Source organism: Ascaphus truei, chromosome 22 (genome assembly GCF_040206685.1).
Source record: "Ascaphus truei isolate aAscTru1 chromosome 22, aAscTru1.hap1, whole genome shotgun sequence".
NCBI classification, from domain to species: domain Eukaryota; kingdom Metazoa; phylum Chordata; class Amphibia; order Anura; family Ascaphidae; genus Ascaphus; species Ascaphus truei.
Genome location: NC_134504.1, coordinates 10,812,625 through 10,836,521, shown reverse-complemented (window position 1 = coordinate 10,836,521; position 23,897 = coordinate 10,812,625). Strand labels below are relative to the sequence as shown.

Sequence of the window (23,897 nt, the reverse complement as noted above, 5' to 3'; positions counted from 1 at the left end):
GGTTTCTTACACTGTATCTGATCTCAGACGCGCTATTAGAGAGGGTTGGGGTTCCTTACACTGCATCTGATCTCAGACGCGCTATTAGAGAGGGTTGGGGTTCCTCACAATGCATCTGATCTCAGACGCGCTATTAGAGAGGGTCGGGGTTCCTAACAATGCATCTGATCTCAGACGCGCTATTAGAGAGGGTTGGGGTTCCTTACACTGCATCTGATCTCAGACGCGCTATTAGAGAGGGTTGGGGTTCCTTACAATGCATCTGATCTCAGATGCGCTATTAGAGAGGGTTGGGGTTCCTTACAATGCATCTGATCTCAGACGCGCTATTAGAGAGAGTTGAGGTTCCTTACAATGCATCTGATCTCAGACACACTATTAGAGAGGGTTGGAGTTCCTTACAATGCATCTGATCTCAGACGCGCTATTAGAGAGGGTTGGGGTCCCTTACAATGCATCTGATCTCAGACGCGCTATTAGAGAGGGTTGGGGGTTCCTTACAATGCATGTGATCTCAGATGCGCTATTAGAGAGGGTTGGGGTCCTTACAATGCATCTGATCTCAGACGCGCCATTAGAGAGGGTTGAGGTTCCTTACCATGCATCTGACCTCAGACGCGCTATTAGAGAAGGTTGGGGTTCCTTACAATGCATCTCATCTCAGACGCGCTATTAGAGAGGGTTGGGGTTCCGCAGAATATCACATTATAATTATAAGGTTCCTTAACAAAATAAGATTGAACACCACTGAGCTAGACACACAAACTGATTGATAGACAGGTCAAAGTTGCTTCAACGCAAAGCAAACAAGTCTGATGTATTCTAGTCCATGAAAGGTAATTTTGGATAATCATTCCTTCAGTCCTAAGGATTACTCTAGGAGAAAGACGTGGACATGAGTTATTCATTGGTCACAGTTTGCCACAATTAATTGCATTAATTAAAATTGTTAAATTAGCCTCAGTAGCACCTTTTTTGTTAGAACCATGTAGTTCAACCCCCACAGGACTAATGCACTCAGGAATAGGGCAATACTTAAGTAATAATCCCTGAGGAACAAGGAATTACCGGTCAATAATGCCCTGGTTGAAAGAGTTGAACGCATTTATGCTATCTGCGATTCAGTGCAATTAAATCTGGCAAAAAACAGAAACAAAAATTCCCTCGGCATTATGAAGGAAAAAAGTGCGAGTGCACAAGTTCCTCAGTGCACAAGTTCCTCAGTGCACGCGCTCATGCACACACGCTTCTTTTGTTTAACACAGACTCACCACCTTCTCCTGTACAGTGAGCTCCAGGCTACCACATAGAAGAGTTACATAGTTACATAGTAGATGAGGTTGGAAAAAGACGTGCGTCCATCAAGTTCAACCTATGCTAAATGTAGAAAACAGATACTTTATCATATATCTATACTTACGTATTGATCCAGAGGAAGGCAAACAAAAACCCCAGTGACATATCATCCAATGATATATCATAAGGGGGAAAATAAATTCCTTCCTGATTCCAAATATTGGCAATCAGATTACTCCCTGGATCAACATCCTTCCCATGTTTACTTATTTGGTATATCCCTGTATACCTTCCATTTATAAAAAGATGTCCAACCTTTTTTTTTTTTTTTAACAAATCTATTGTATCTGCCATCACAGTCTCCATGGGTAATGAATTCCACACTGTAACTGCCCTTATTGTAGATCCCTTTCCTTTGTTGCTGGTGAAATCTCCTTTCCTCCAACCTTATGGGATGACCACAAGTCCTTTATACTGAGGTATAGTTTTATACCTAACTGCTAATTGGAGAATTAGCAAGAAGGTCAGAACCTAAAAGGCGGGGCCAAACACCTAAAAAAATAAATATATATATATTATTGAATAGAATCGGGTTGCTTAATGACAGTGATTAATGACCGTGGTGATCCCCGTTATGAGATGTCTTAGTCAGGGCAGACAGTCTACATGAACTGTTTGTGCTAAACTGTTTCACTTGCCTTTTATGGTGGGGTGTCATTTTTCACCGGGCCGCCAACCCGAAACTGTTGGGCCTAGGAAAAATTCTAAGAAGCATATATGAACAACGGGAAGGGGATATTAGGAGGTAATGGGTCCTGGAAGGGATATGACCAGGTTATTGGGTCTGGGTGGATATAATGGGTTAATGGCCCTGGGGAAGTAATAAGCCTGGGGGATAATAGGCCTGGGGGTCAGGGAGCATAGCGAAAAGAGGCGTGTGGGCTTACATGTGGCCCTTGGATGGGCCTGCTGGATAAAGATGGCTGGTTAGGCGGAAGTTCCGGCTGAAACCCACCGAACAAAGGCCTGGGAAACCCCCCTTCCAGATCGGCGTCTACCAACAAAGGGGGAGGGACCTGGGGAACGGGAGGACCCGTCTCCCCTGCATTCACATGGGACTGTGAAGGGTTAAAGCCTGGTAGGGACCATTACACGCCTTTTACTGTAGACTGGGACTTCAAGGTCTACTTATGATGTAAGTCTGTTCAGTATCAACACGTTGCTAAAAGTATAACCTGTATCCGCTTCATGGGCAGTCTCCCTGGGATTTAGGGACACGTGTCGCATGCTCATTGGTGTAAACTCTTTCTGTAATGTTTGTGTGTGTCTCGCTCTGTCTCCAAGGTGGTTATGAAGCAGAACGCAGTGATAGAGCACTTAAAACAGAAAAAGACCTTGACCCCTGTTGAACGAGAGGAAAATCAAAGGTAAGATAGCACGGTGCGACTACAGACGGGGCATACATCTGTCATAATGCAATGTTAATAGTGCTGCGAAAAAGTTGGTGAACCCTTAGGATGTTCACATATTTCAAACCTAAAATGTTGTTAGATCTTAATCTAAGTCCTAATAGCAGATAAAGATAACCTGATCAGACAAATGACACAAAAACATGACACTTTTTCAACATTTATTTATCCACAAATGATTAAACATTCAATATCCGTGTGTGAGAAAGTCTGTGACCCTTTAGCTTCAGTAGCTGGTGGCTCAGCCGTGAGCAGCAATAACTTCAATTAAACGTTTCCTGTAACTGCGGGTCAGTCTCTCACATCGGGGTTGAGGAATTCCTCCTTACAGAACTGCTTCAGCTCAGTGATATTTGAGGGCGTCCTTGCATGGACAGCTCACACCAGGTCCGGCCACAACATTTCGAAGGGGTTTAGGTCCGGACTTTGGCTAAACCATTCTAAAACGCGGAATTTCTTCTTCTGCAGCCATTCTTCTGTAGATCTGCTTGTATGTTTAGGATCATTGTCTTGCTGCATGACCCACTTACGCTTCAGCTCACGGGCGGATGGCCTGACATTCTCCTCTTGAATATTCTGATACAATGCAGAATTCATGGCTGTGTTAATGATGGCAAGCTGTACAGGTCCTGAGGCAGCAAAGCAGCCTTAAACCATCACACTCGGTTGGGATGAGATTCTTTTTGAACACAGTGTTTGGTTTTCGCCAAACATGACGTTTCTCATTGAGGCCAAAAAGTTCTACCTTTGACTCGTTCGTCCAGAGAACATTGTTCCAGAACGCTTGTGGATCATCTATGTGCTCTTTGGCTAACTTCAGACGGGCAGCAATGTTCTTTTTAGAGAGCAGTGGTTTCCTCCTGGCTATCCTACCATGAGCACCATTGTTGTTGTCCAGTCATTTTCTGGTAGTTGTCATGAAAACTAACATTAGCCAAGACAAGAGTGGCCTGCAGATCCTTGGATGTTACTCTGGGGTTCTTTGTGACTTCCTATATGATTTGCTGGTTTGTTCTTGTACAGATTTTGGTAGGACGACCGCTCCTGGGTAGAGTGACTGGTGTCTTGAACTGTCTCCATTAGTAGACAGCCTGACAGTGGATTGGTGGAGCCCCAAATCTTTGGAAGTGGTTTTGTAACCTTTTCTAGACAGCAAAGCCGTTATTGATGCTCATCAGAGGTCCTCAGAAATTTCTTGCATGCAATCTCTAGCATGAAGTATTTCCACACACCTGTATGGTGAAGATCAAACTCACAAGCTTTCTGATCTTTATATAGGGTGGGGCCTCCCAAACTCACCCCTGAAGATCTACCTAATTATTTAAACACATGAGAAGAATGATCCCCTTTAATTTAGCTGATAAAACCAGGGTTTTACTTTTGCACATACCCTGACTCTTAATTACTCATTGTCTAATTCATACATTTTGTTTCAAAAGACAATTAGTTCATAGAAACCCTATTGGATATTTAAGAAAAGACTGGCTTTGATTTAAGAAGGTTATCATGGAAAAACTATGGCATTTCCGTAATTATCTATAGGGTTCACAAACGTTTTCTTGCCACTGTATATATAAGACCATCCCACCTGTTCTCGTGTATACAAGTAAAATCCTACGATCGAAGGAGCGGCTCACTTTATCTCCCTGTGCCTCAGGTACCAAAAACATAGATTGTAAGCTCTGCTGGCCAGGAACTGTGTGTGTAACATTCCTTTGTGCTGCGTCCCGCGCGCTATGCTGAAATTGTGACGCGCTTTGAGTCCCATCGGGAGAAAAGCTCTACATGAAATAAAGTTCTTACGGTCTTATTAAGATCTAGTTCAAGAAGTAGGTCCAACAAATTGGAAGTGGATTCTTCTTTTCATAAGTAATTATTTATGTATTTTTGCTGTATATAGAAAGTTTATTTGCAATTCAATGCGAGTGCTTCCAAGAGAAAGACAGTGGACACCATTACAAAGTATCACCAACAGTAAACCCGGTGTTGTACAAGTTGTTCCATGCCGAGATTTTTATTTTTCAGTCCTACATTACCCACAAAGCAAATCCTTCCAGGAGTTGCCATGTGAATGTGTTGGAGACGCCGCAGTGCCACCGTGTTTCTATTTGTTTTTGCAGAATGATCGTTTGCAACCAGGTAATGAAGTACATCCTGGACAAAATAGACAAAGAGGAGAAGCAGGCCGCCAAAAAGAGGAAGCGGGAGGAGTGCGTGGAGCAGAAGAGGAGCAAGCAGAACGCCACCAAGCTGTCTGCACTGCTCTTCAAACACAAGGAGCAGCTGAAAGCGGAAATACTCAAAAAAAGAGCCCTTTTGGACAAAGAATTGCAAATAGAGGTGCAGGTAAGGGGGGAGCTTGTTTGGACATCCGGGATCCTGATGGAAACAAAATGGCTTTTGTGGAAGGATGAGACCTGCAGAAAAATGATGTCGGGGGGGGGGGGACTGCGTTAAAGCCCCCCCAGCCTGAACCCTAAGAGAAAATCAGCCAGTTGGCTGTGCGAAATATTTGTACATACTCCTGCACCCCTGTATAGACACCCAGTACTTAAGCGTGCACGCCCCATGGAAGCTGAAGGTTTCTCCCTAGGTACAGATTTGCGCATGCATACAGGGAAGTCTGGCCTGCTCCACAGGTTACCCAAGCACCGATTGCAGCCTTTTGGGTTTCAGAGCGGTTAGCAAGCTGTTGCCTTTTGTCATACAGCAGGTAGAGGGGAAGCAAAGTGTTGGAGGCAGAGTTTCAAATGGTGCAGATACCTGTACATTTTAGGTGCCACATCCATAATCACCCAGGAATTGGGCATGTAGGGGGAAGGTGATACAGAGACTCGATGATCTATAACGTAATCTGTTTTCTGAACGGTTTGCAGGAAGAATTAAAGAAAGACTTGAGCAAGATTAAAAAAGAGAAAGAAAAGGTCCAAGCGGCCGCGGCTGCAGTGTCCACTCCAACATCGCCGCCACCATCTCTGCCCTCCCCGCCTCACCTCACCCCCCCGCAGCACGCGGCAAGCTCCACGTCCCCCACCGCCGCCTCCGCCGTTGTGTCTTCCCACAAGAGGAAGCGGGAGGAGGAGAAAGAGCCGACTCCTGCCAAGTCGAAGAAGAAGAAAATGATTTCCACTACCTCAAAGGAGAACAAGAAGGACACAAAGCTTTACTGCATCTGCAAGACGCCCTACGACGAATCCAAGTGAGTGAGCCCATTCCCCTGGAATTGCCTTTTTGTCCCTGCCTTTCTTAGTCAAACGTTGATCAAGAAACTGCAGGTTTTTGTCAGCGAGGCGGGTTTTTTAAGACACTGCAGCAATGGCAGCGTGAAATGTAGGTATAGTGAAATCGGTAGTATAAAGCAGCAATCCACCCCATCCGTATTGTGTGTGTGTGTGTGTGTTTGTGTGTGTGTGTGTGTACACATACATATATACATACAGAATACACATATTGAGGATCCTTAGAGATCCAATATACCGACACAGAACGAGAGATAATAACATAAAAGTGGTTTATTGGGTCGCACATGGCTGGGTCGCACATGGCTGGGTCCTGGGTTGCACATGGCTGGGTCGCGGGTCACACATGGCTGGGTCGCACATGGCTGGGTCCTGGGTTGCACATGGCTGGGTCGCGGGTCACACATGGCTGGGTCCTGGGTCGCACATGGCTGGGTCGCACATGGCTGGGTCCTGGGTTGCACATGGCTGGGTCGCGGGTCACACATGGCTGGGTCCTGGGTCACACATGGCTGGGTCCTGGGTCACACGTGGCTGGGTCCTGGGTCGCACATGGCTGGGTCCTGGGTCGCACATGGCTGGGTCCTGGGTCGCACGTGGCTGGGTCCTGGGTCGCACTTGGCTGGGTCCTGGGTCGCACATGGCTGGGTCCTGGGTCGCACATGGCTGGGTCCTGGGTCGCACATGGCTGGGTCCTGGGTCACACATGGCTGGGTCCTGTGTCGCACATGGCTGGGTCCTGTGTCGCACATGGCTGGGTCCTGGGTCGCACATGGCTGGGTCCTGGGTCGCACATGGCTGGGTCCTGGGTCGCACATGGCTGGGGTCGCACATGGCTGGGTCTTGGGTCGCACATGGCTGGGGTCACACATGGCTGGGTCCTGGGTCGCACATGGCTGGGGTCGCACATGGCTGGGTCCTGGGTCGCACATTGCTGGGTCCTGGGTCGCACATGGCTGGGTCCTGGGTCGCACATGGCTGGGGTCGCACATGGCTGGGTCTTGGGTCGCACATGGCTGGGGTCACACATGGCTGGGTCCTGGGTCACACATGGCTGGGTCCTGGGTCGCACGTGGCTGGGTCCTGGGTCGCACATGGCTGGGTCGCGGGTCACACATGGCTGGGTCCTGGGTCGCACATGGCTGGGTCCTGGGTCGCACATTGCTGGGTCCTAGGTCGCGCATGGCTGGGTCCTGGGTCGCACATGGCTGGGTCCTGGGTCGCACATGGCTGGGTCCTGGGTCGCACATGGCTGGGGTCGCACATGGCTGGGTCCTGGGTCGCACATGGCTGGGTCCTGGGTCGCACATGGCTGGGTCCTGGGTCGCACATGGCTGGGTCCTGGGTCGCACATGGCTGGGTCCTGGGTCACACATGGCTGGGTCCTGGGTCGCACGTGGCTGGGGTCGCACATGGCTGGGTCCTGGGTCGCACGTGGCTGGGTCGCGGGTCACACATGGCTGGGTCCTGGGTCGCACATGGCTGGGTCCTGGGTCGCACATGGCTGGGTCCTGGGTCGCACATGGCTGGGTCCTGGGTCGCACGTGGCTGGGTCCTGGGTCACACATGGCTGGGGTCGCACATGGCTGGGTCCTGGGTCGCACATGGCTGGGGTCGCACATGGCTGGGTCCTGGGTCGCACATCGCTGGGTCCTGGGTCACACATGGCTGGGGTCGCACGTGGCTGGGTCCTGGGTCGCACGTGGCTGGGTCGCGGGTCACACATGGCTGGGTCCTGGGTCACACATGGCTGGGTCCTGGGTCACACATGGCTGGGTCCTGGGTCGCACATGGCTGGGTCCTGGGTCGCACATGGCTGGGTCCTGGGTCGCACATGGCTGGGTCCTGGGTTGCACATGGCTGGGTCCTGGGTCGCACATGGCTGGGTCCTGGGTCGCACATGGCTGGGATCGCACATGGCTGGGTCCTGGGTCACACATGGCTGGGTCCTGGGTCGCACATTGCTGGGTCCTGGGTCGCACATGGCTGGGTCCTGGGTCGCACATGGCTGGGTCCTGGGTCGCACATGGCTGGGGTCGCACATGGCTGGGTCCTGGGTCACACATGGCTGGGTCCTGGGTCGCACATGGCTGGGTCCTGGGTCGCACATGGCTGGGGTCGCACATGGCTGGGTCCTGGGTCGCACATGGCTGGGGTCGCACATTGCTGGGTCCTGGGTCGCACATGGCTGGGTCCTGGGTCGCACGTGGCTGGGGTCGCACATGGCTGGGTCCTGGGTCGCACATGGCTGGGTCCTGGGTCGCACATGGCTGGGTCCTGGGTCGCACATGGCTGGGTCCTGGGTCGCACATGGCTGGGGTCGCACATGGCTGGGTCCTGTGTCGCACATGGCTGGGTCCTGTGTCGCACATGGCTGGGTCCTGGGTCGCACATGGCTGGGTCCTGGGTCGCACATGGCTGGGGTCGCACATGGCTGGGTCCTGGGTCACACATGGCTGGGTCCTGGGTCGCACATGGCTGGGTCCTGGGTCGCACATGGCTGGGTCCTGGGTCGCACATGGCTGGGGTCGCACATGGCTGGGTCCTGGGTCGCACATGACTGGGGTCGCACATGGCTGGGTCCTGGGTCGCACATGGCTGGGTCCTGGGTCACACATGGCTGGGTCCTGGGTCGCACATGGCTGGGTCCTGGGTCGCACATGGCTGGGTCCTGGGTCGCACATGGCTGGGGTCGCACATGGCTGGGTCCTGGGTCGCACATGGCTGGGGTCGCACATGGCTGGGTCCTGGGTCGCACATGGCTGGGTCCTGGGTCGCACATGGCTGGGTCCTGTGTCGCACATGGCTGGGTCCTGGGTCGCACATGGCTGGGTCCTGGGTCGCACATGGCTGGGTCCTGGGTCGCACATGGCTGGGTCCTGGGTCGCACATGGCTGGGTCCTGGGTCGCACATGGCTGGGTCCTGGGTCGCACATGGCTGGGTCCTGGGTCGCACATGGCTGGGTCCTGTGTCGCACATGGCTGGGGTCGCACATGGCTGGGTCCTGGGTCACACATGGCTGGGTCCTGGGTCGCACATGGCTGGGTCCTGGGTCGCACATGGCTGGGTCCTGGGTCGCACATGGCTGGGTCCTGGGTCGCACATGGCTGGGTCCTGTGTCGCACATGGCTGGGTCCTGGGTCGCACATGGCTGGGTCCTGGGTCGCACATGGCTGGGTCCTGGGTCACACATGGCTGGGTCCTGGGTCGCACATGGCTGGGTCCTGGGTCGCACATGGCTGGGTCCTGTGTCGCACATGGCTGGGGTCGCACATGGCTGGGTCCTGGGTCGCACATGGCTGGGTCCTGGGTCGCACATGGCTGGTTCCTGGGTCACACATGGCTGGGTCCTGGGTCGCACATGGCTGGGTCCTGGGTCGCACATGGCTGGGTCCTGGGTCGCACATGGCTGGGTCCTGGGTCGCACATGGCTGGGGTCGCACATGGCTGGGTCCTGGGTCGCACATGGCTGGGTCCTGGGTCGCACATGGCTGGGTCCTGGGTCGCACATGGCTGGGTCCTGGGTCGCACATGGCTGGGTCCTGGGTCGCACATGGCTGGGTCCTGGGTCGCACATGGCTGGGTCCTGGGTCGCACATGGCTGGGTCCTGTGTCGCACATGGCTGGGGTCGCACATGGCTGGGTCCTGTGTCGCACATGGCTGGGTCCTGTGTCGCACATGGCTGGGTCCTGGGTCGCACATGGCTGGGTCCTGTGTCGCACATGGCTGGGGTCGCACATGGCTGGGTCCTGGGTCGCACATGGCTGGGTCCTGGGTCGCACATGGCTGGGTCCTGGGTCGCACATGGCTGGGTCCTGTGTCGCACATGGCTGGGTCCTGGGTCGCACATGGCTGGGGTCGCACATGGCTGGGTCCTGGGTCACACATGGCTGGGTCCTGGGTCGCACATGGCTGGGGTCGCACATGGCTGGGTCCTGGGTCACACATGGCTGGGTCCTGGGTCGCACATGGCTGGGTCCTGGGTCGCACATGGCTGGGTCCTGGGTCGCACATGGCTGGGTCCTGGGTCGCACATGGCTGGGGTCGCACATGGCTGGGTCCTGGGTCGCACATGGCTGGGTCCTGGGTCGCACATGGCTGGGGTCGCACATGGCTGGGTCCTGGGTCGCACATGGCTGGGGTCGCACATGGCTGGGTCCTGGGTCGCACATGGCTGGGTCCTGGGTCGCACATGGCTGGGTCCTGGGTCGCACATGGCTGGGTCCTGGGTCGCACATGGCTGGGTCCTGGGTCGCACATGGCTGGGGTCGCACATGGCTGGGTCCTGGGTCGCACATGGCTGGGTCCTGGGTCGCACATGGCTGGGTCCTGGGTCGCACATGGCTGGGGTCGCACATGGCTGGGTCCTGGGTCACACATGGCTGGGTCCTGGGTCGCACATTGCTGCGTCCTGGGTCGCACATGGCTGGGTCCTGGGTCGCACATGGCTGGGTCCTGTGTCGCACATGGCTGGGTCCTGGGTCGCACATGGCTGGGTCCTGGGTCGCACATGGCTGGGTCCTGGGTCGCACATGGCTGGGTCCTGGGTCGCACATGGCTGGGTCCTGGGTCGCACATGGCTGGGTCCTGTGTCGCACATGGCTGGGGTCGCACATGGCTGGGTCCTGGGTCGCACATGGCTGGGTCCTGGGTCGCACATGGCTGGGTCCTGGGTCGCACATGGCTGGGTCCTGGGTCGCACATGGCTGGGTCCTGGGTCGCACATGGCTGGGTCCTGGGTCGCACATGGCTGGGTCCTGGGTCGCACATGGCTGGGTCCTGGGTCGCACATGGCTGGGTCCTGGGTCGCACATGGCTGGGTCCTGGGTCGCACATGGCTGGGTCCTGGGTCGCACATGGCTGGGTCCTGGGTCGCACATGGCTGGGTCCTGGGTCGCACATGGCTGGGTCCTGGGTCGCACATGGCTGGGTCCTGGGTTGCACATGGCTGGGGTCGCACATGGCTGGGTCCTGGGTCGCACGTGGCTGGGTCCTGGGTCGCACGTGGCTGGGTCCTGGGTCGCACATGGCTGGGGTCGCACATGGCTGGGTCCTGGGTCGCACATGGCTGGGGTCGCACATGGCTGGGTCCTGGGTCGCACATGGCTGGGGTCGCACGTGGCTGGGTCCTGGGTCGCACATGGCTGGGGTCGCACATGGCTGGGTCCTGGGTCGCACATGGCTGGGTCCTGGGTCGCACATGGCTGGGTCCTGGGTCGCACATTGCTGGGTCCTGGGTCGCACATGGCTGGGTCCTGGGTCACACGTGGCTGGGTCGCGGGTCACACGTGGCTGGGTCCTGGGTCGCACATGGCTGGGTCCTGGGTCGCACATGGCTGGGTCCTGGGTCGCACATGGCTCGGTCCTGGGTCACACATGGCTGGGTCCTGGGTCACACATGGCTGGGTCCTGGGTCACACATGGCTGGGTCCTGGGTCGCACATGGCTGGGTCCTGGGTCGCACATGGCTGGGTCCTGGGTCGCACATGGCTGGGGTCGCACATGGCTGGGTCCTGGGTCACACATGGCTGGGTCCTGGGTCGCACATGGCTGGGTCCTGGGTCGCACATGGCTGGGTCCTGGGTCGCACATGGCTGGGGTCGCACATGGCTGGGGTCGCACATGGCTGGGTCCTGGGTCGCACATGGCTGGGTCCTGGGTCGCACATGGCTGGGTCCTGGGTCGCACATTGCTGGGTCCTGGGTCGCACATGGCTGGGTCCTGGGTCGCACATGGCTGGGGTCGCACATGGCTGGGTCCTGGGTCGCACATGGCTGGGTCCTGTGTCGCACGTGGCTGGGTCCTGGGTCGCACATGGCTGGGGTCGCACATGGCTGGGTCGCACATGGCTGGGGTCACACATGGCTGGGTCCTGGGTCGCACATGGCTGGGTCCTGGGTCGCACATGGCTGGGTCCTGGGTCGCACATGGCTGGGGTCGCACATGGCTGGGGTCGCACATGGCTGGGTCCTGGGTCGCACATGGCTGGGGTCGCACATGGCTGGGTCCTGGGTCGCACATGGCTGGGTCCTGGGTCGCACATGGCTGGGTCCTGGGTCGCACATGGCTGGGTCCTGGGTCGCACATGGCTGGGTCCTGGGTCGCACATGGCTGGGTCCTGGGTCGCACATTGCTGGGTCCTGGGTCGCACATGGCTGGGTCCTGGGTCACACGTGGCTGGGTCGCGGGTCACACATGGCTGGGTCCTGGGTCGCACATGACTGGGTCCTGGGTCGCACATGGCTGGGTCCTGGGTCGCACATGGCTGGGTCCTGGGTCGCACATGGCTGGGTCCTGGGTCGCACATGGCTGGGTCCTGGGTCGCACATGGCTGGGGTCGCACATGGCTGGGTCCTGGGTCGCACATGGCTGGGTCCTGGGTCGCACATTGCTGGGTCCTGGGTCGCACATGGCTGGGTCCTGGGTCACACGTGGCTGGGTCGCGGGTCACACATGGCTGGGTCCTGGGTCGCACATGGCTGGGTCCTGGGTCACACATGGCTGGGTCCTGGGTCACACATGGCTGGGTCCTGGGTCACACATGGCTGGGTCCTGGGTCACACATGGCTGGGTCCTGGGTCGCACATGGCTGGGTCCTGGGTCGCACATTGCTGGGTCCTGGGTCGCACATGGCTGGGTCCTGGGTCGCACATGGCTGGGTCCTGGGTCGCACATGGCTGGGGTCGCACATGGCTGGGGTCGCACATGGCTGGGGTCGCACATGGCTGGGTCCTGGGTCGCACATGGCTGGGTCCTGGGTCGCACATGGCTGGGTCCTGTGTCGCACATGGCTGGGTCCTGTGTCGCACATGGCTGGGGTCGCACATGGCTGGGTCCTGGGTCGCACATGGCTGGGTCCTGGGTCACACGTGGCTGGGTCCTTGGTCGCACATGGCTGGGTCCTGGGTCACACGTGGCTGGGTCGCGGGTCACACATGGCTGGGTCCTGGGTCGCACATGGCTGGGTCCTGGGTCGCACGTGGCTGGGTCCTGGGTCACACGTGGCTGGGTCGCGGGTCACACATGGCTGGGTCCTGGGTCGCACATGGCTGGGTCCTGGGTCACACGTGGCTGGGTCCTGGGTCGCACATGGCTGGGTCCTGGGTCGCACATGGCTGGGGTCGCACATGGCTGGGTCCTGGGTCGCACATGGCTGGGGTCGCACATGGCTGGGTCCTGGGTCGCACATGGCTGGGTCCTGGGTCGCACATGGCTGGGGTCGCACATGGCTGGGTCCTGGGTCGCACATGGCTGGGTCCTGGGTCACACATGGCTGGGTCCTGGGTCACACATGGCTGGGTCCTGGGTCGCACATGGCTGGGGTCGCACATGGCTGGGTCCTAGGTCGCACATGGCTGGGTCCTGGGTCGCACATGGCTGGGTCCTGGGTCGCACATGGCTGGGTCCTGGGTCGCACATGGCTGGGGTCGCACATGGCTGGGGTCGCACATGGCTGGGTCCTGGGTCACACATGGCTGGGTCCTGGGTCGCACATGGCTGGGTCCTGGGTCGCACATGGCTGGGTCCTGTGTCGCACATGGCTGGGGTCGCACATGGCTGGGTCCTGGGTCGCACATGGCTGGGTCCTGGGTCGCACATGGCTGGGTCCTGGGTCGCACATGGCTGGGTCCTGGGTCGCACATGGCTGGGTCCTGGGTTGCACGTGGCTGGGTCCTGGGTCGCACGTGGCTGGGTCCTGGGTCGCACGTGGCTGGGTCCTGGGTCACACATGGCTGGGTCCTGGGTCGCACATGGCTGGGTCCTGGGTCACACATGGCTGGGTCCTGGGTCGCACATGGCTGGGTCCTGGGTTGCACGTGGCTGGGTCCTGGGTCGCACATGGCTGGGTCCTGGGTCGCACATGGCTGGGTCCTGGGTCGCACATGGCTGGGGTCGCACATGGCTGGGTCCTGGGTCGCACATGGCTGGGTCCTGGGTTGCACGTGGCTGGGTCCTGGGTCGCACGTGGCTGGGTCCTGGGTCGCACATGGCTGGGTCCTGGGTCACACATGGCTGGGTCCTGGGTCGCACATGGCTGGGTCCTGGGTCACACATGGCTGGGTCCTGGGTCGCACATGGCTGGGTCCTGGGTCGCACATGGCTGGGTCCTGGGTCGCACATGGCTGGGTCCTGGGTCGCACATGGCTGGGGTCGCACATGGCTGGGTCCTGGGTCGCACATGGCTGGGTCCTGGGTCGCACATGGCTGGGGTCGCACATGGCTGGGTCCTGGGTCACACATGGCTGGGTCCTGGGTCGCACATGGCTGGGTCCTGGGTCGCACATGGCTGGGGTCGCACATGGCTGGGTCCTGGGTCGCACATGGCTGGGTCCTGGGTCGCACATGGCTGGGGTCGCACATGGCTGGGTCCTGGGTCGCACATGGCTGGGGTCGCACATGGCTGGGTCCTGGGTCGCACGTGGCTGGGTCCTGGGTCACACGTGGCTGGGTCCTGGGTCGCACATGGCTGGGTCCTGGGTCACACATGGCTGGGTCCTGGGTCGCACATGGCTGGGTCCTGGGTCGCACATGGCTGGGTCCTGGGTCACACATGGCTGGGTCCTGGGTCGCACATGGCTGGGGTCGCACATGGCTGGGTCCTGGGTCGCACATGGCTGGGTCCTGGGTCGCACATGGCTGGGGTCGCACATGGCTGGGTCCTGGGTCGCACATGGCTGGGGTCGCACATGGCTGGGTCCTGGGTCACACATGGCTGGGTCCTGGGTCGCACATGGCTGGGTCCTGGGTCGCACATGGCTGGGTCCTGGGTCACACATGGCTGGGTCCTGGGTCGCACATGGCTGGGGTCGCACATGGCTGGGTCCTGGGTCGCACATGGCTGGGTCCTGGGTCGCACATGGCTGGGTCCTGGGTCGCACATGGCTGGGTCCTGGGTCGCACATGGCTGGGTCCTGGGTCGCACATGGCTGGGTCCTGGGTCGCACATGGCTGGGTCCTGGGTTGCACATGGCTGGGTCGCGGGTCACACATGGCTTGGTCCTGGGTCACACATGGCTGGGTCCTGGGTCACACGTGGCTGGGTCCTGGGTCGCACATGGCTGGGTCCTGGGTCGCACATGGCTGGGTCCTGGGTCGCGCATGGCTGGGTCCTGGGTCGCACATGGCTGGGTCCTGGGTCGCGCATGGCTGGGTCCTGGGTCGCACATGGCTGGGTCCTGGGTCGCACATGGCTGGGTCCTGGGTCGCACGTGGCTGGGTCCTGGGTCGCACATGGCTGGGTCCTGGGTCGCACATGGCTGGGTCCTGGGTCGCGCATGGCTGGGTCCTGGGTCGCACATGGCTGGGTCCTGGGTCGCACATGGCTGGGTCCTGGGTCGCACATGGCTGGGTCCTGGGTCGCACATGGCTGGGTCCTGGGTCGCACATGGCTGGGTCCTGGGTCGCACATGGCTGGGGTCGCACATGGCTGGGTCCTGGGTCGCACATGGCTGGGGTCGCACATGGCTGGGGTCGCACATGGCTGGGTCCTGGGTCGCACATGGCTGGGGTCGCACATGGCTGGGTCCTGGGTCGCACATGGCTGGGTCCTGGGTCGCACATGGCTGGGTCCTGGGTCACACATGGCTGGGTCCTGGGTCGCACATTGCTGGGTCCTGGGTCGCACGTGGCTGGGTCCTGGGTCGCACGTGGCTGGGTCCTGGGTCGCACATTGCTGGGTCCTGGGTCGCACATGGCTGGGTCCTGGGTCGCACATGGCTGGGGTCGCACATGGCTGGGTCCTGGGTCGCACATGGCTGGGTCCTGGGTCGCGCATGGCTGGGTCCTGGGTCACACGTGGCTGGGTCCTGGGTCGCGCATGGCTGGGTCCTGGGTCGCACATGGCTGGGTCCTGGGTCACACATGGCTGGGTCCTGGGTCGCACATGGCTGGGTCCTGGGTCGCACATGGCTGGGGTCGCACATGGCTGGGGTCGCACATGGCTGGGTCCTGGGTCGCACATGGCTGGGGTCGCACATGGCTGGGTCCTGGGTCGCACATGGCTGGGTCCTGGGTCGCACATGGCTGGGTCCTGTGTCGCACATGGCTGGGTCCTGTGTCGCACATGGCTGGGGTCGCACATGGCTGGGTCCTGGGTCGCACATGGCTGGGTCCTGTGTCGCACATGGCTGGGGTCGCACATGGCTGGGTCCTGTGTCGCACATGGCTGGGTCCTGTGTCGCACATGGCTGGGGTCGCACATGGCTGGGTCCTGGGTCGCACATGGCTGGGTCCTGGGTCGCACATGGTTGGGTCCTGGGTCGCACATGGCTGGGTCCTGGGTCGCACATGGCTGGGTCCTGGGTCACACATGGCTGGGTCCTGGGTCGCACATGGCTGGGGTCGCACATGGCTGGGTCCTAGGTCGCACATGGCTGGGTCCTGGGTCGCACATGGCTGGGTCCTGGGTCGCACATGGCTGGGTCCTGGGTCGCACATGGCTGGGGTCGCACATGGCTGGGGTCGCACATGGCTGGGTCCTGGGTCACACATGGCTGGGTCCTGGGTCGCACATGGCTGGGGTCACACATGGCTGGGTCCTGGGTCGCACATGGCTGGGTCCTGGGTCGCACATGGCTGGGTCCTGGGTCGCACATGGCTGGGGTCGCACATGGCTGGGGTCGCACATGGCTGGGTCCTGGGTCGCACATGGCTGGGTCCTAGGTCGCACGTGGCTGGGTCCTGGGTCGCACATGGCTGGGTCCTGGGTCGCACATGGCTGGGTCCTGGGTCGCACATGGCTGGGTCCTGGGTCGCACATGGCTGGGTCCTGGGTCGCACATGGCTGGGTCCTGGGTCGCACATGGCTGGGTCCTGGGTCGCACATGGCTGGGTCCTGGGTCGCACATGGCTGGGGTCGCACATGGCTGGGTCCTGGGTCGCACATGGCTGGGTCCTGGGTCGCACATGGCTGGGTCCTGGGTCGCACATGGCTGGGGTCGCACATGGCTGGGTCCTGGGTCACACATGGCTGGGTCCTGGGTCGCACATGGCTGGGTCCTGGGTCGCACATGGCTGGGTCCTGGGTCACACATGGCTGGGTCCTGGGTCGCACGTGGCTGGGTCCTGGGTCGCACGTGGCTGGGTCCTGGGTCGCACGTGGCTGGGTCCTGGGTCGCACATGGCTGGGTCCTGGGTCGCACATGGCTGGGTCCTGGGTCGCACATGGCTGGGTCCTGGGTCGCACATGGCTGGGTCCTGGGTCGCACATGGCTGGGTCCTGGGTCGCACATGGCTGGGTCCTGGGTCGCACATGGCTGGGTCCTGGGTCGCACATGGCTGGGTCCTGGGTCGCACGTGGCTGGGTCCTGGGTCGCACATGGCTGGGTCCTGGGTCGCACATGGCTGGGTCCTGGGTCGCACATGGCTGGGGTCGCACATGGCTGGGTCCTGTGTCGCACATGGCTGGGGTCGCACATGGCTGGGTCCTGGGTCGCACATGGCTGGGTCCTGGGTCGCACATGGCTGGGTCCTGGGTCGCACATGGCTGCGTCCTGGGTCGCACATGGCTGGGTCCTGGGTCGCACATGGCTGGGGTCGCACATGGCTGGGTCCTGGGTCGCACATGGCTGGGGTCGCACATGGCTGGGGTCGCACATGGCTGGGTCCTGGGTCGCACATGGCTGGGGTCGCACATTGCTGGGTCCTGGGTCGCACGTGGCTGGGTCCTGGGTCGCACATGGCTGGGGTCGCACATTGCTGGGTCCTGGGTCGCACATGGCTGGGTCCTGGGTCGCACATGGCTGGGTCCTGGGTCGCACATGGCTGGGGTCGCACATGGCTGGGTCCTGGGTCGCACATGGCTGGGGTCGCAAATTGCTGGGTCCTGGGTCGCACATGGCTGGGTCCTGGGTCGCACGTGGCTGGGGTCGCACATTGCTGGGTCCTGGGTCGCACATGGCTGGGTCCTGGGTCGCACATGGCTGGGGTCGCACATGGCTGGGTCCTGGGTCGCACATGGCTGGGTCCTGGGTCGCACATGGCTGGGGTCGCGCGCGGCTAAGCAGCATCTTTACATTTTGGGATCCAATTCAAACTCCCTGCCATGAGCTTTTCACTGTAACATTTTGTCACAGGGCCGACGTTAACAGCATATAGGTGAGAATTTCCGCTAATATAGACTCTATATAATATAGCTATAATACAGACCCATACATATTGTGCACTGCAACATAGAAACGCGCAAAATATTCCACATGTGTTTATTTTTTACGCACACGCACACGCACACACACACACACACACACGCTATTGGTGCGAGGGGAAGATGTTCTTATTTTCAATATGGCCATGTAGATATTACCTCTTTCAAATCGATATGTTGCCATTTGCTTTATATAACGCACTTTCACGCTGCTATTGCTGCATTTAATTCAAAATAGAACATGCCGCCAGAAGTAAACATTTTGAGCAAATGTAAAATTTGGGTTTAAATCCGTTTGACTCGCAAGGCCCAAAAGTTCAAAGAGCTTTATTTAAATAACAGCCACATTTTCTGAAACTTTCTCTTAATTGCTTTTCCTGGGTTTCTTTTTGTTTTCTTTGACGTATTATGTAACCTTTAACGGTCTTTACATGCATAGATTAACCCAGCTTCCTGTGTGGGATAGTTCCATTTTAACCTTTACGTTGTGCAGAGAAAAAAAACGTATTTTTCTTTTCTTTTCCTTTGGTTAAAAGTTGAGGTTATTAATTGTAAAGAAACTCTAAGATGCAAGAGAATGAATTAACCCATTTCACCTCCAGTTGGGTTTCGGTCACTCAGAATGAATTGTTTAAAGCAGCAGTTAAGCACAAGGGGTAAGACCGTGTCTATGAGATAGACGTATAACTACAACTAAATTCTTCCTAGAAGTTAACAATTTTAACGAATGCAATAAAAGTTGAGCCTCCATGGTTTCCAGCCAGCTATTCTCTAATTTTCTTCACAAATGCTGTTTAACCAGATTAATAGCCTCTAGGCCAGGGGTGGCCAACTCCAGTCTTCAAGGGCCACCATCAGGCCAGGTTTTAAGGATAACCCTGCTTCAGCACAGGTGGCTCACTCAATGAATGAGCCACTGATTGTTACCTGTGCTGAAGCTGGGGTATCCAGAAAACCTGACCTGTTAGTGGCCCTTGAGGACTGGATTTGGCCGCCCCTGGCCTAGTTGCTAGCAATACGTCTACCATATGTTACCGAGCTAAGTTAATGGGACGTTTGCTTTCTATGCGCTTTGAACTTGAGTTGATACAAAGGAGCTAGCAGTGTACCTATAGATCATGTATGCTGTTTGGTTTAGCACAAACAAGAGCACCTAAACGAGGAATTCATATTTTTCCTACCACACGTGGGAAATAGTAGAACTGCTGCTTTAAATAATATAGAATGGATAAAAGCATAGCCGTGTCTCCTTTGCGTGTAATTTTGGGCAGGCAGATTGCTGGCCAGCCACTGATAATAAGCCCCTGTGTTTCAGTCCAGAGACATTTGTGCTACGATAGAGCAAGGTAAGTCATACCGCTTGTAATAGAGGGGGAAATACACCATCAATCCATAGAGTGGGTGAAATCCCAGTACAGAGACTCTCTGCAAGGGCCTAAGACTCGATTCCCACCGCTAGGCCTTTGTTCACAATGCTGTGAAGCCTCTTCCCAGCGCTTGAGAAGATGTTAGTCTCCTTAACTTAAATGGAGCTGAGCACTTCTCCAGCACAGGGAAGACATCTTCATAGCATATTGAATAGAGGCCTTAGTCTTTTAGGATTTGGTAGAGGAGAGCCACAAGTAGGATGTAGAATAGGAGTGGCCAACTCCAGTCCTCAAGGGCATTCAGGATATCCCTGCTTCAGCACAGCGGGCTCAGTCAGTGACAGCCACCTCTGCTGAAGCAGGGATATCCTTAAACCCTAACCTGTTGGTGGCCCTTGAGGACTGAAGTTGGCCCCTCCTGGTCTAGATATGAAGCCTACCCAGACTTGCTCACCTCTGCTGTGTAACTGCCCACTGATCTGCAAATGACCCCCCTGTTTTTTTTCTTATACTACCCCCGTTCACATCTCTCACAAACATCGCCCAGGTCACACATTCTCGTGGTGGTTGTGTTTTAATTTAAACCATGTGCGTTCTGTGTGTTGGTGGCATGCTGTGTTGACTTACATCATGTTTCATGGGACAGGAGTAGGAGCGTAAACCATGGCGTGTCAGGACAGAATGATTCCGTGCCCTTTAGCCTAATTGCAATGCCCTCCCAGTTCCTCTGGTGGTGGAAGAGGTTGAGGGACAGAGCAGTCATTCATTCACTAACGACGAATAGCTTTAGAACGATTTTGCCTTTGCCATGTATGACCAAGATGGACTACTGCAGCAATAATTAGCGCAGAACTTGTCAAACTTGTAATTAGCAGAGACGAGAGAGAGAGCTGTGGACCTTGTGGTTTTACTCAAGATCTTGTATATGACGAAACCACCGATTCTAGACCGAAAACAGGTGTTTGAGTTCTCATTCTGACAACTAAAGAGTTGTAACTGGTCCCAGGAAAGGAGGCTGCTTCTGGTTGATAGTATTTGTTGGAAGAATGAAGTTACTGCAGATGCAATATAAGATCTCGTTATCTTGGATGGCTTTACATATGGATTACTGGTGTAGAAGGCCTGGCTTTGGCCCTATGATATGCTAATTCCCCACGGCAGTAGTAGAAGTGGTATAGTTGAGACAGCGGTTCTGCACATTGTACAGCAGGCCGTGCGAGGAGAACTAGCAACGGTGCAGTCCCACGCGCTGTGACATCTTTTATAGTAAGACCTAAAACATGAAAGAAGGCTCCAGTGTTTACAAAGATGTAATGATTAATGCAGAAGTGCTTACAACACCTACAACAGTGACCATTAGGAGGGAAAAAACTCCTTGTTTTCCATCAATAAAAATGAAACTCTGTAGGTATTGTACAATAAAGTAAATTATCAAGCAAGGTCCGTTTTCGCCATGTACTGTAGTTCTTTATTGGATGACGTGGTCCAGTGCCTTTTTGTTGCTTCAGAGCCGTGCATTGCTGGCCCATTCTTCATAATGGGGGAATTAATGGCATTTTCTGTTATAATCCCAAGTAGCCGTTTTTTCAATACACTGATTTTTTTAAATTATATATATCTATATCTATCAAAAAATTTTATATGCAGTAAATCCACGGGTGGCCAATGCGAGGCCTCAAAGGCCACGAGCAAGCCATGTTTTCAGGATATCCTGGCTTCAGCACAAGTGTCTCAGTCTTTGAGCCACCTGTGCTGAAGCAGGGATAACCTGAAAACCTGACCTGCTGGTGGCCCTTGAGGACGGCAGCTGGCCCACCCCCTGCAGTAAATCCTCTTAAGGACTTAGGTGCTTGAAAAGCTTTCATTATGGCTGAGCTAGCATGAGCGTTGTGACATCCCCGTTGCATTTAGCAAGCCCTGACAAAGATGTGAGTAACAGCCTGGTCCTAAGTGAGAATCCACACCCAATTCATGTCCTTTCATTCATCAAACTCCATGCGTTGCTTTTACACTCTAACAGCTAGCTGTATGTAACCAACAGATCATTTCTCTCTCTAGTTATTTATTTTAAAGGTGACACATACCAATTTTTCTCTGGTCACGTATATAATTTGTATCTCCATTGAATGTCATCCTGGATTATTTCCAAGACCCCCAGATTCCCCCGGTGTGATCACCTCACAACATAAGTGCTCCTGTTTTTGTATTTTTTGCATATGTACGCTTTGCACGTGCTCATTCTTTTGGTCTGTTAAGCAGAGTATCCTGCTGTTCTAGGCTTTCCATGCAGAGGTGTGCACAGGTGGTGGTGGGGGGGGGGGGGGAGTTTGCAGTAGATTGCGTGGGTTAAAGGGTATGTGATGTCCACTAAGCGTGGCTTGGGAAATGTGAAGATGCGCGCTAACTCATGGACATTATCAGGAGCGCAGTCAATGGATTAGCATGGTGAAGCTGGAGGTGGAAACTCACAGTTTTTTTTTAAAGAAGCAAATTAAATATCCCCCTAGGTGAGAAGCAGGGGGTCTCTGGAGTTGAACCCCGTTAATTTCAGCTCCGGGGACCCCCTACTTCCTGAGACACCTGCCTCTGTAGGGGGCGCCGGTAGCGACTCCACAGGTTTAGATGTCCCGGTCACGCGGGCAAATAGGAAGCCGGAAGGGATGACGTCATGGTTTCCTATTGGCAGGTGCTTTAAAGCCGCCATTTTTATAGCCCCACACAGCCCGACCGGAGCTGCTACCAGCACCCCCTACGGAGGTAAGTATCTCGGGAAGCCGTGGGTCCCCAGAGCAGAAATTAACACAGTGCAGCTCTGCAGAACCCCCTGCATGCAAACTAATCTGTAGGGAAGAAGGATCCCCAGTCACAAGGTAAACATCCTGTATTTAGATTCTCAAGTCAGACTAATGTTAGAATAACAATGCCATATATCAGGGGTGCTCAACTCCAGTCTTCAAAGCCCCCCTGCCCAACAGGTCAGGTTTTCAGGATATCCCAGCTTTAGCACAAGTGGCTCAATCAGAGGTTCGGCCAAAGACTGAGTCCCTGATTGGGCCACCTGTGCTGAAGCAGGGATACCCTGAAAATCTGACCTGTTGTGGGAGGGCGGGGGGAAATCTTGAAGACTTGCGTGGAGCACCCCTGCCATATATAGCTTGACACCAGTTAAAGGGGAGTCCCTAATGAACGCAACCCTAGTAAGGCCCGCAACCAATCGCAGTGCACATGCAGCGAGAGTGGAATTGGCTGTGGCAGAGCAGACGCGATCCTTCCCGTGGCTGACCTTTCTGCTGCATTAACTCGCACAGTGGTTCCAGCTTCCGCGGGCTCTCACCTCATTGATGCATAATCCTCTCCCATATTCTGGTACACACCAACGGGCAAACCTGTAGTTTAGGTAAGTGTGCAACAGCGCCTCAAGTATTTTAACCCTTTTGCTGCCAACAAGCAGACACCCCTCATTGGCAGCGAAAGGGTTAACCTTTAACAACTTCTTGCTTTGATACATTTGTTTCTAGCTGTGATGATGTTTAGGGGGTAATTCTATATAGGCCCTTTTCCCCTATGGAAGTAGACATGGATTCCCGCTCCCTTTGGTGTATCTAGATTAAGGCCCTTCCCAATAGAAGACATTAACCACGTAGTCCAGCGGCCACGGGCATACAATATATCCCACACTCGAAGTGGCCTGCAGTTGGTGGGTGAAAGGACCACGCGTGTGATTCGAACCATTTGAGTCCTGCAGGAGCTGGCAACGCAGGGCACACCGCCCCAGACCCAGCTAACAAAGACCATGAACCCTGGAGGAAAATGGGGAGCGAGGTTACTGCTGGTGAATAACGGGGCGGCACATTAAAATGGGATACCTCTGCATGGTACAAAGGGCTGAAATAACAGGAGAGTTGCTTTTGTGGAAGGGGTCCGACTGTGTTTATTTTCACCCTGTATAAAAACGATAAAGTTTGAATTTATACCACTAGTCTATCAATCTCCGTATGTTTAGTAAAATGTTCTGAGTGACCCCTTTACCCATGAAGGAATCTATTGGCTCTGTACTGTAAACCAGGGGTGACCAACTCCAGTCCTCAAGGGCCACCAACAGGTCAGGTTTTCAGGATATCCCAGCTTCAGCACAGGTGGCTCAATCAGAGGCTCAGTCAAAGACTGAGCCTCTGATTGAGCCACCTGTGCTGAAGATAGGGCTGATTGAGCCACCTTTGCAGAAGCAGTGATATCCCAACACCTGATCTGACGGTGGCCCTTGAGGACTGGAGTTGCCCTCCCCCTGGGGTAAATTCTTTCACCCGATTTTTAAAATTGTGCTCGTGGCATTTGGCTGAATTCTCTGCGCTCTTGAAGTTCTGTACTTTGAATGGACTTGA

General features: G+C 56.1%; 1 protein-coding gene across 4 annotated transcripts in view; it reads left to right on the top strand.

Moving 5' to 3' along the window:
• Positions 1-23,897, top strand: part of BPTF (bromodomain PHD finger transcription factor) — an 86,731-nt gene that overhangs the window by 52,660 nt on the left and 10,174 nt on the right. For all 4 annotated transcript variants that reach the window (XM_075579961.1, XM_075579959.1, XM_075579960.1 and 1 more), the window contains 3 exons: positions 2,641-2,723; positions 4,886-5,111; positions 5,642-5,964. In XM_075579961.1, the coding sequence (XP_075436076.1) occupies positions 2,641-2,723; positions 4,886-5,111; positions 5,642-5,964 (632 nt within the window). The remainder of the gene's footprint in view (positions 1-2,640; positions 2,724-4,885; positions 5,112-5,641; positions 5,965-23,897) is intronic.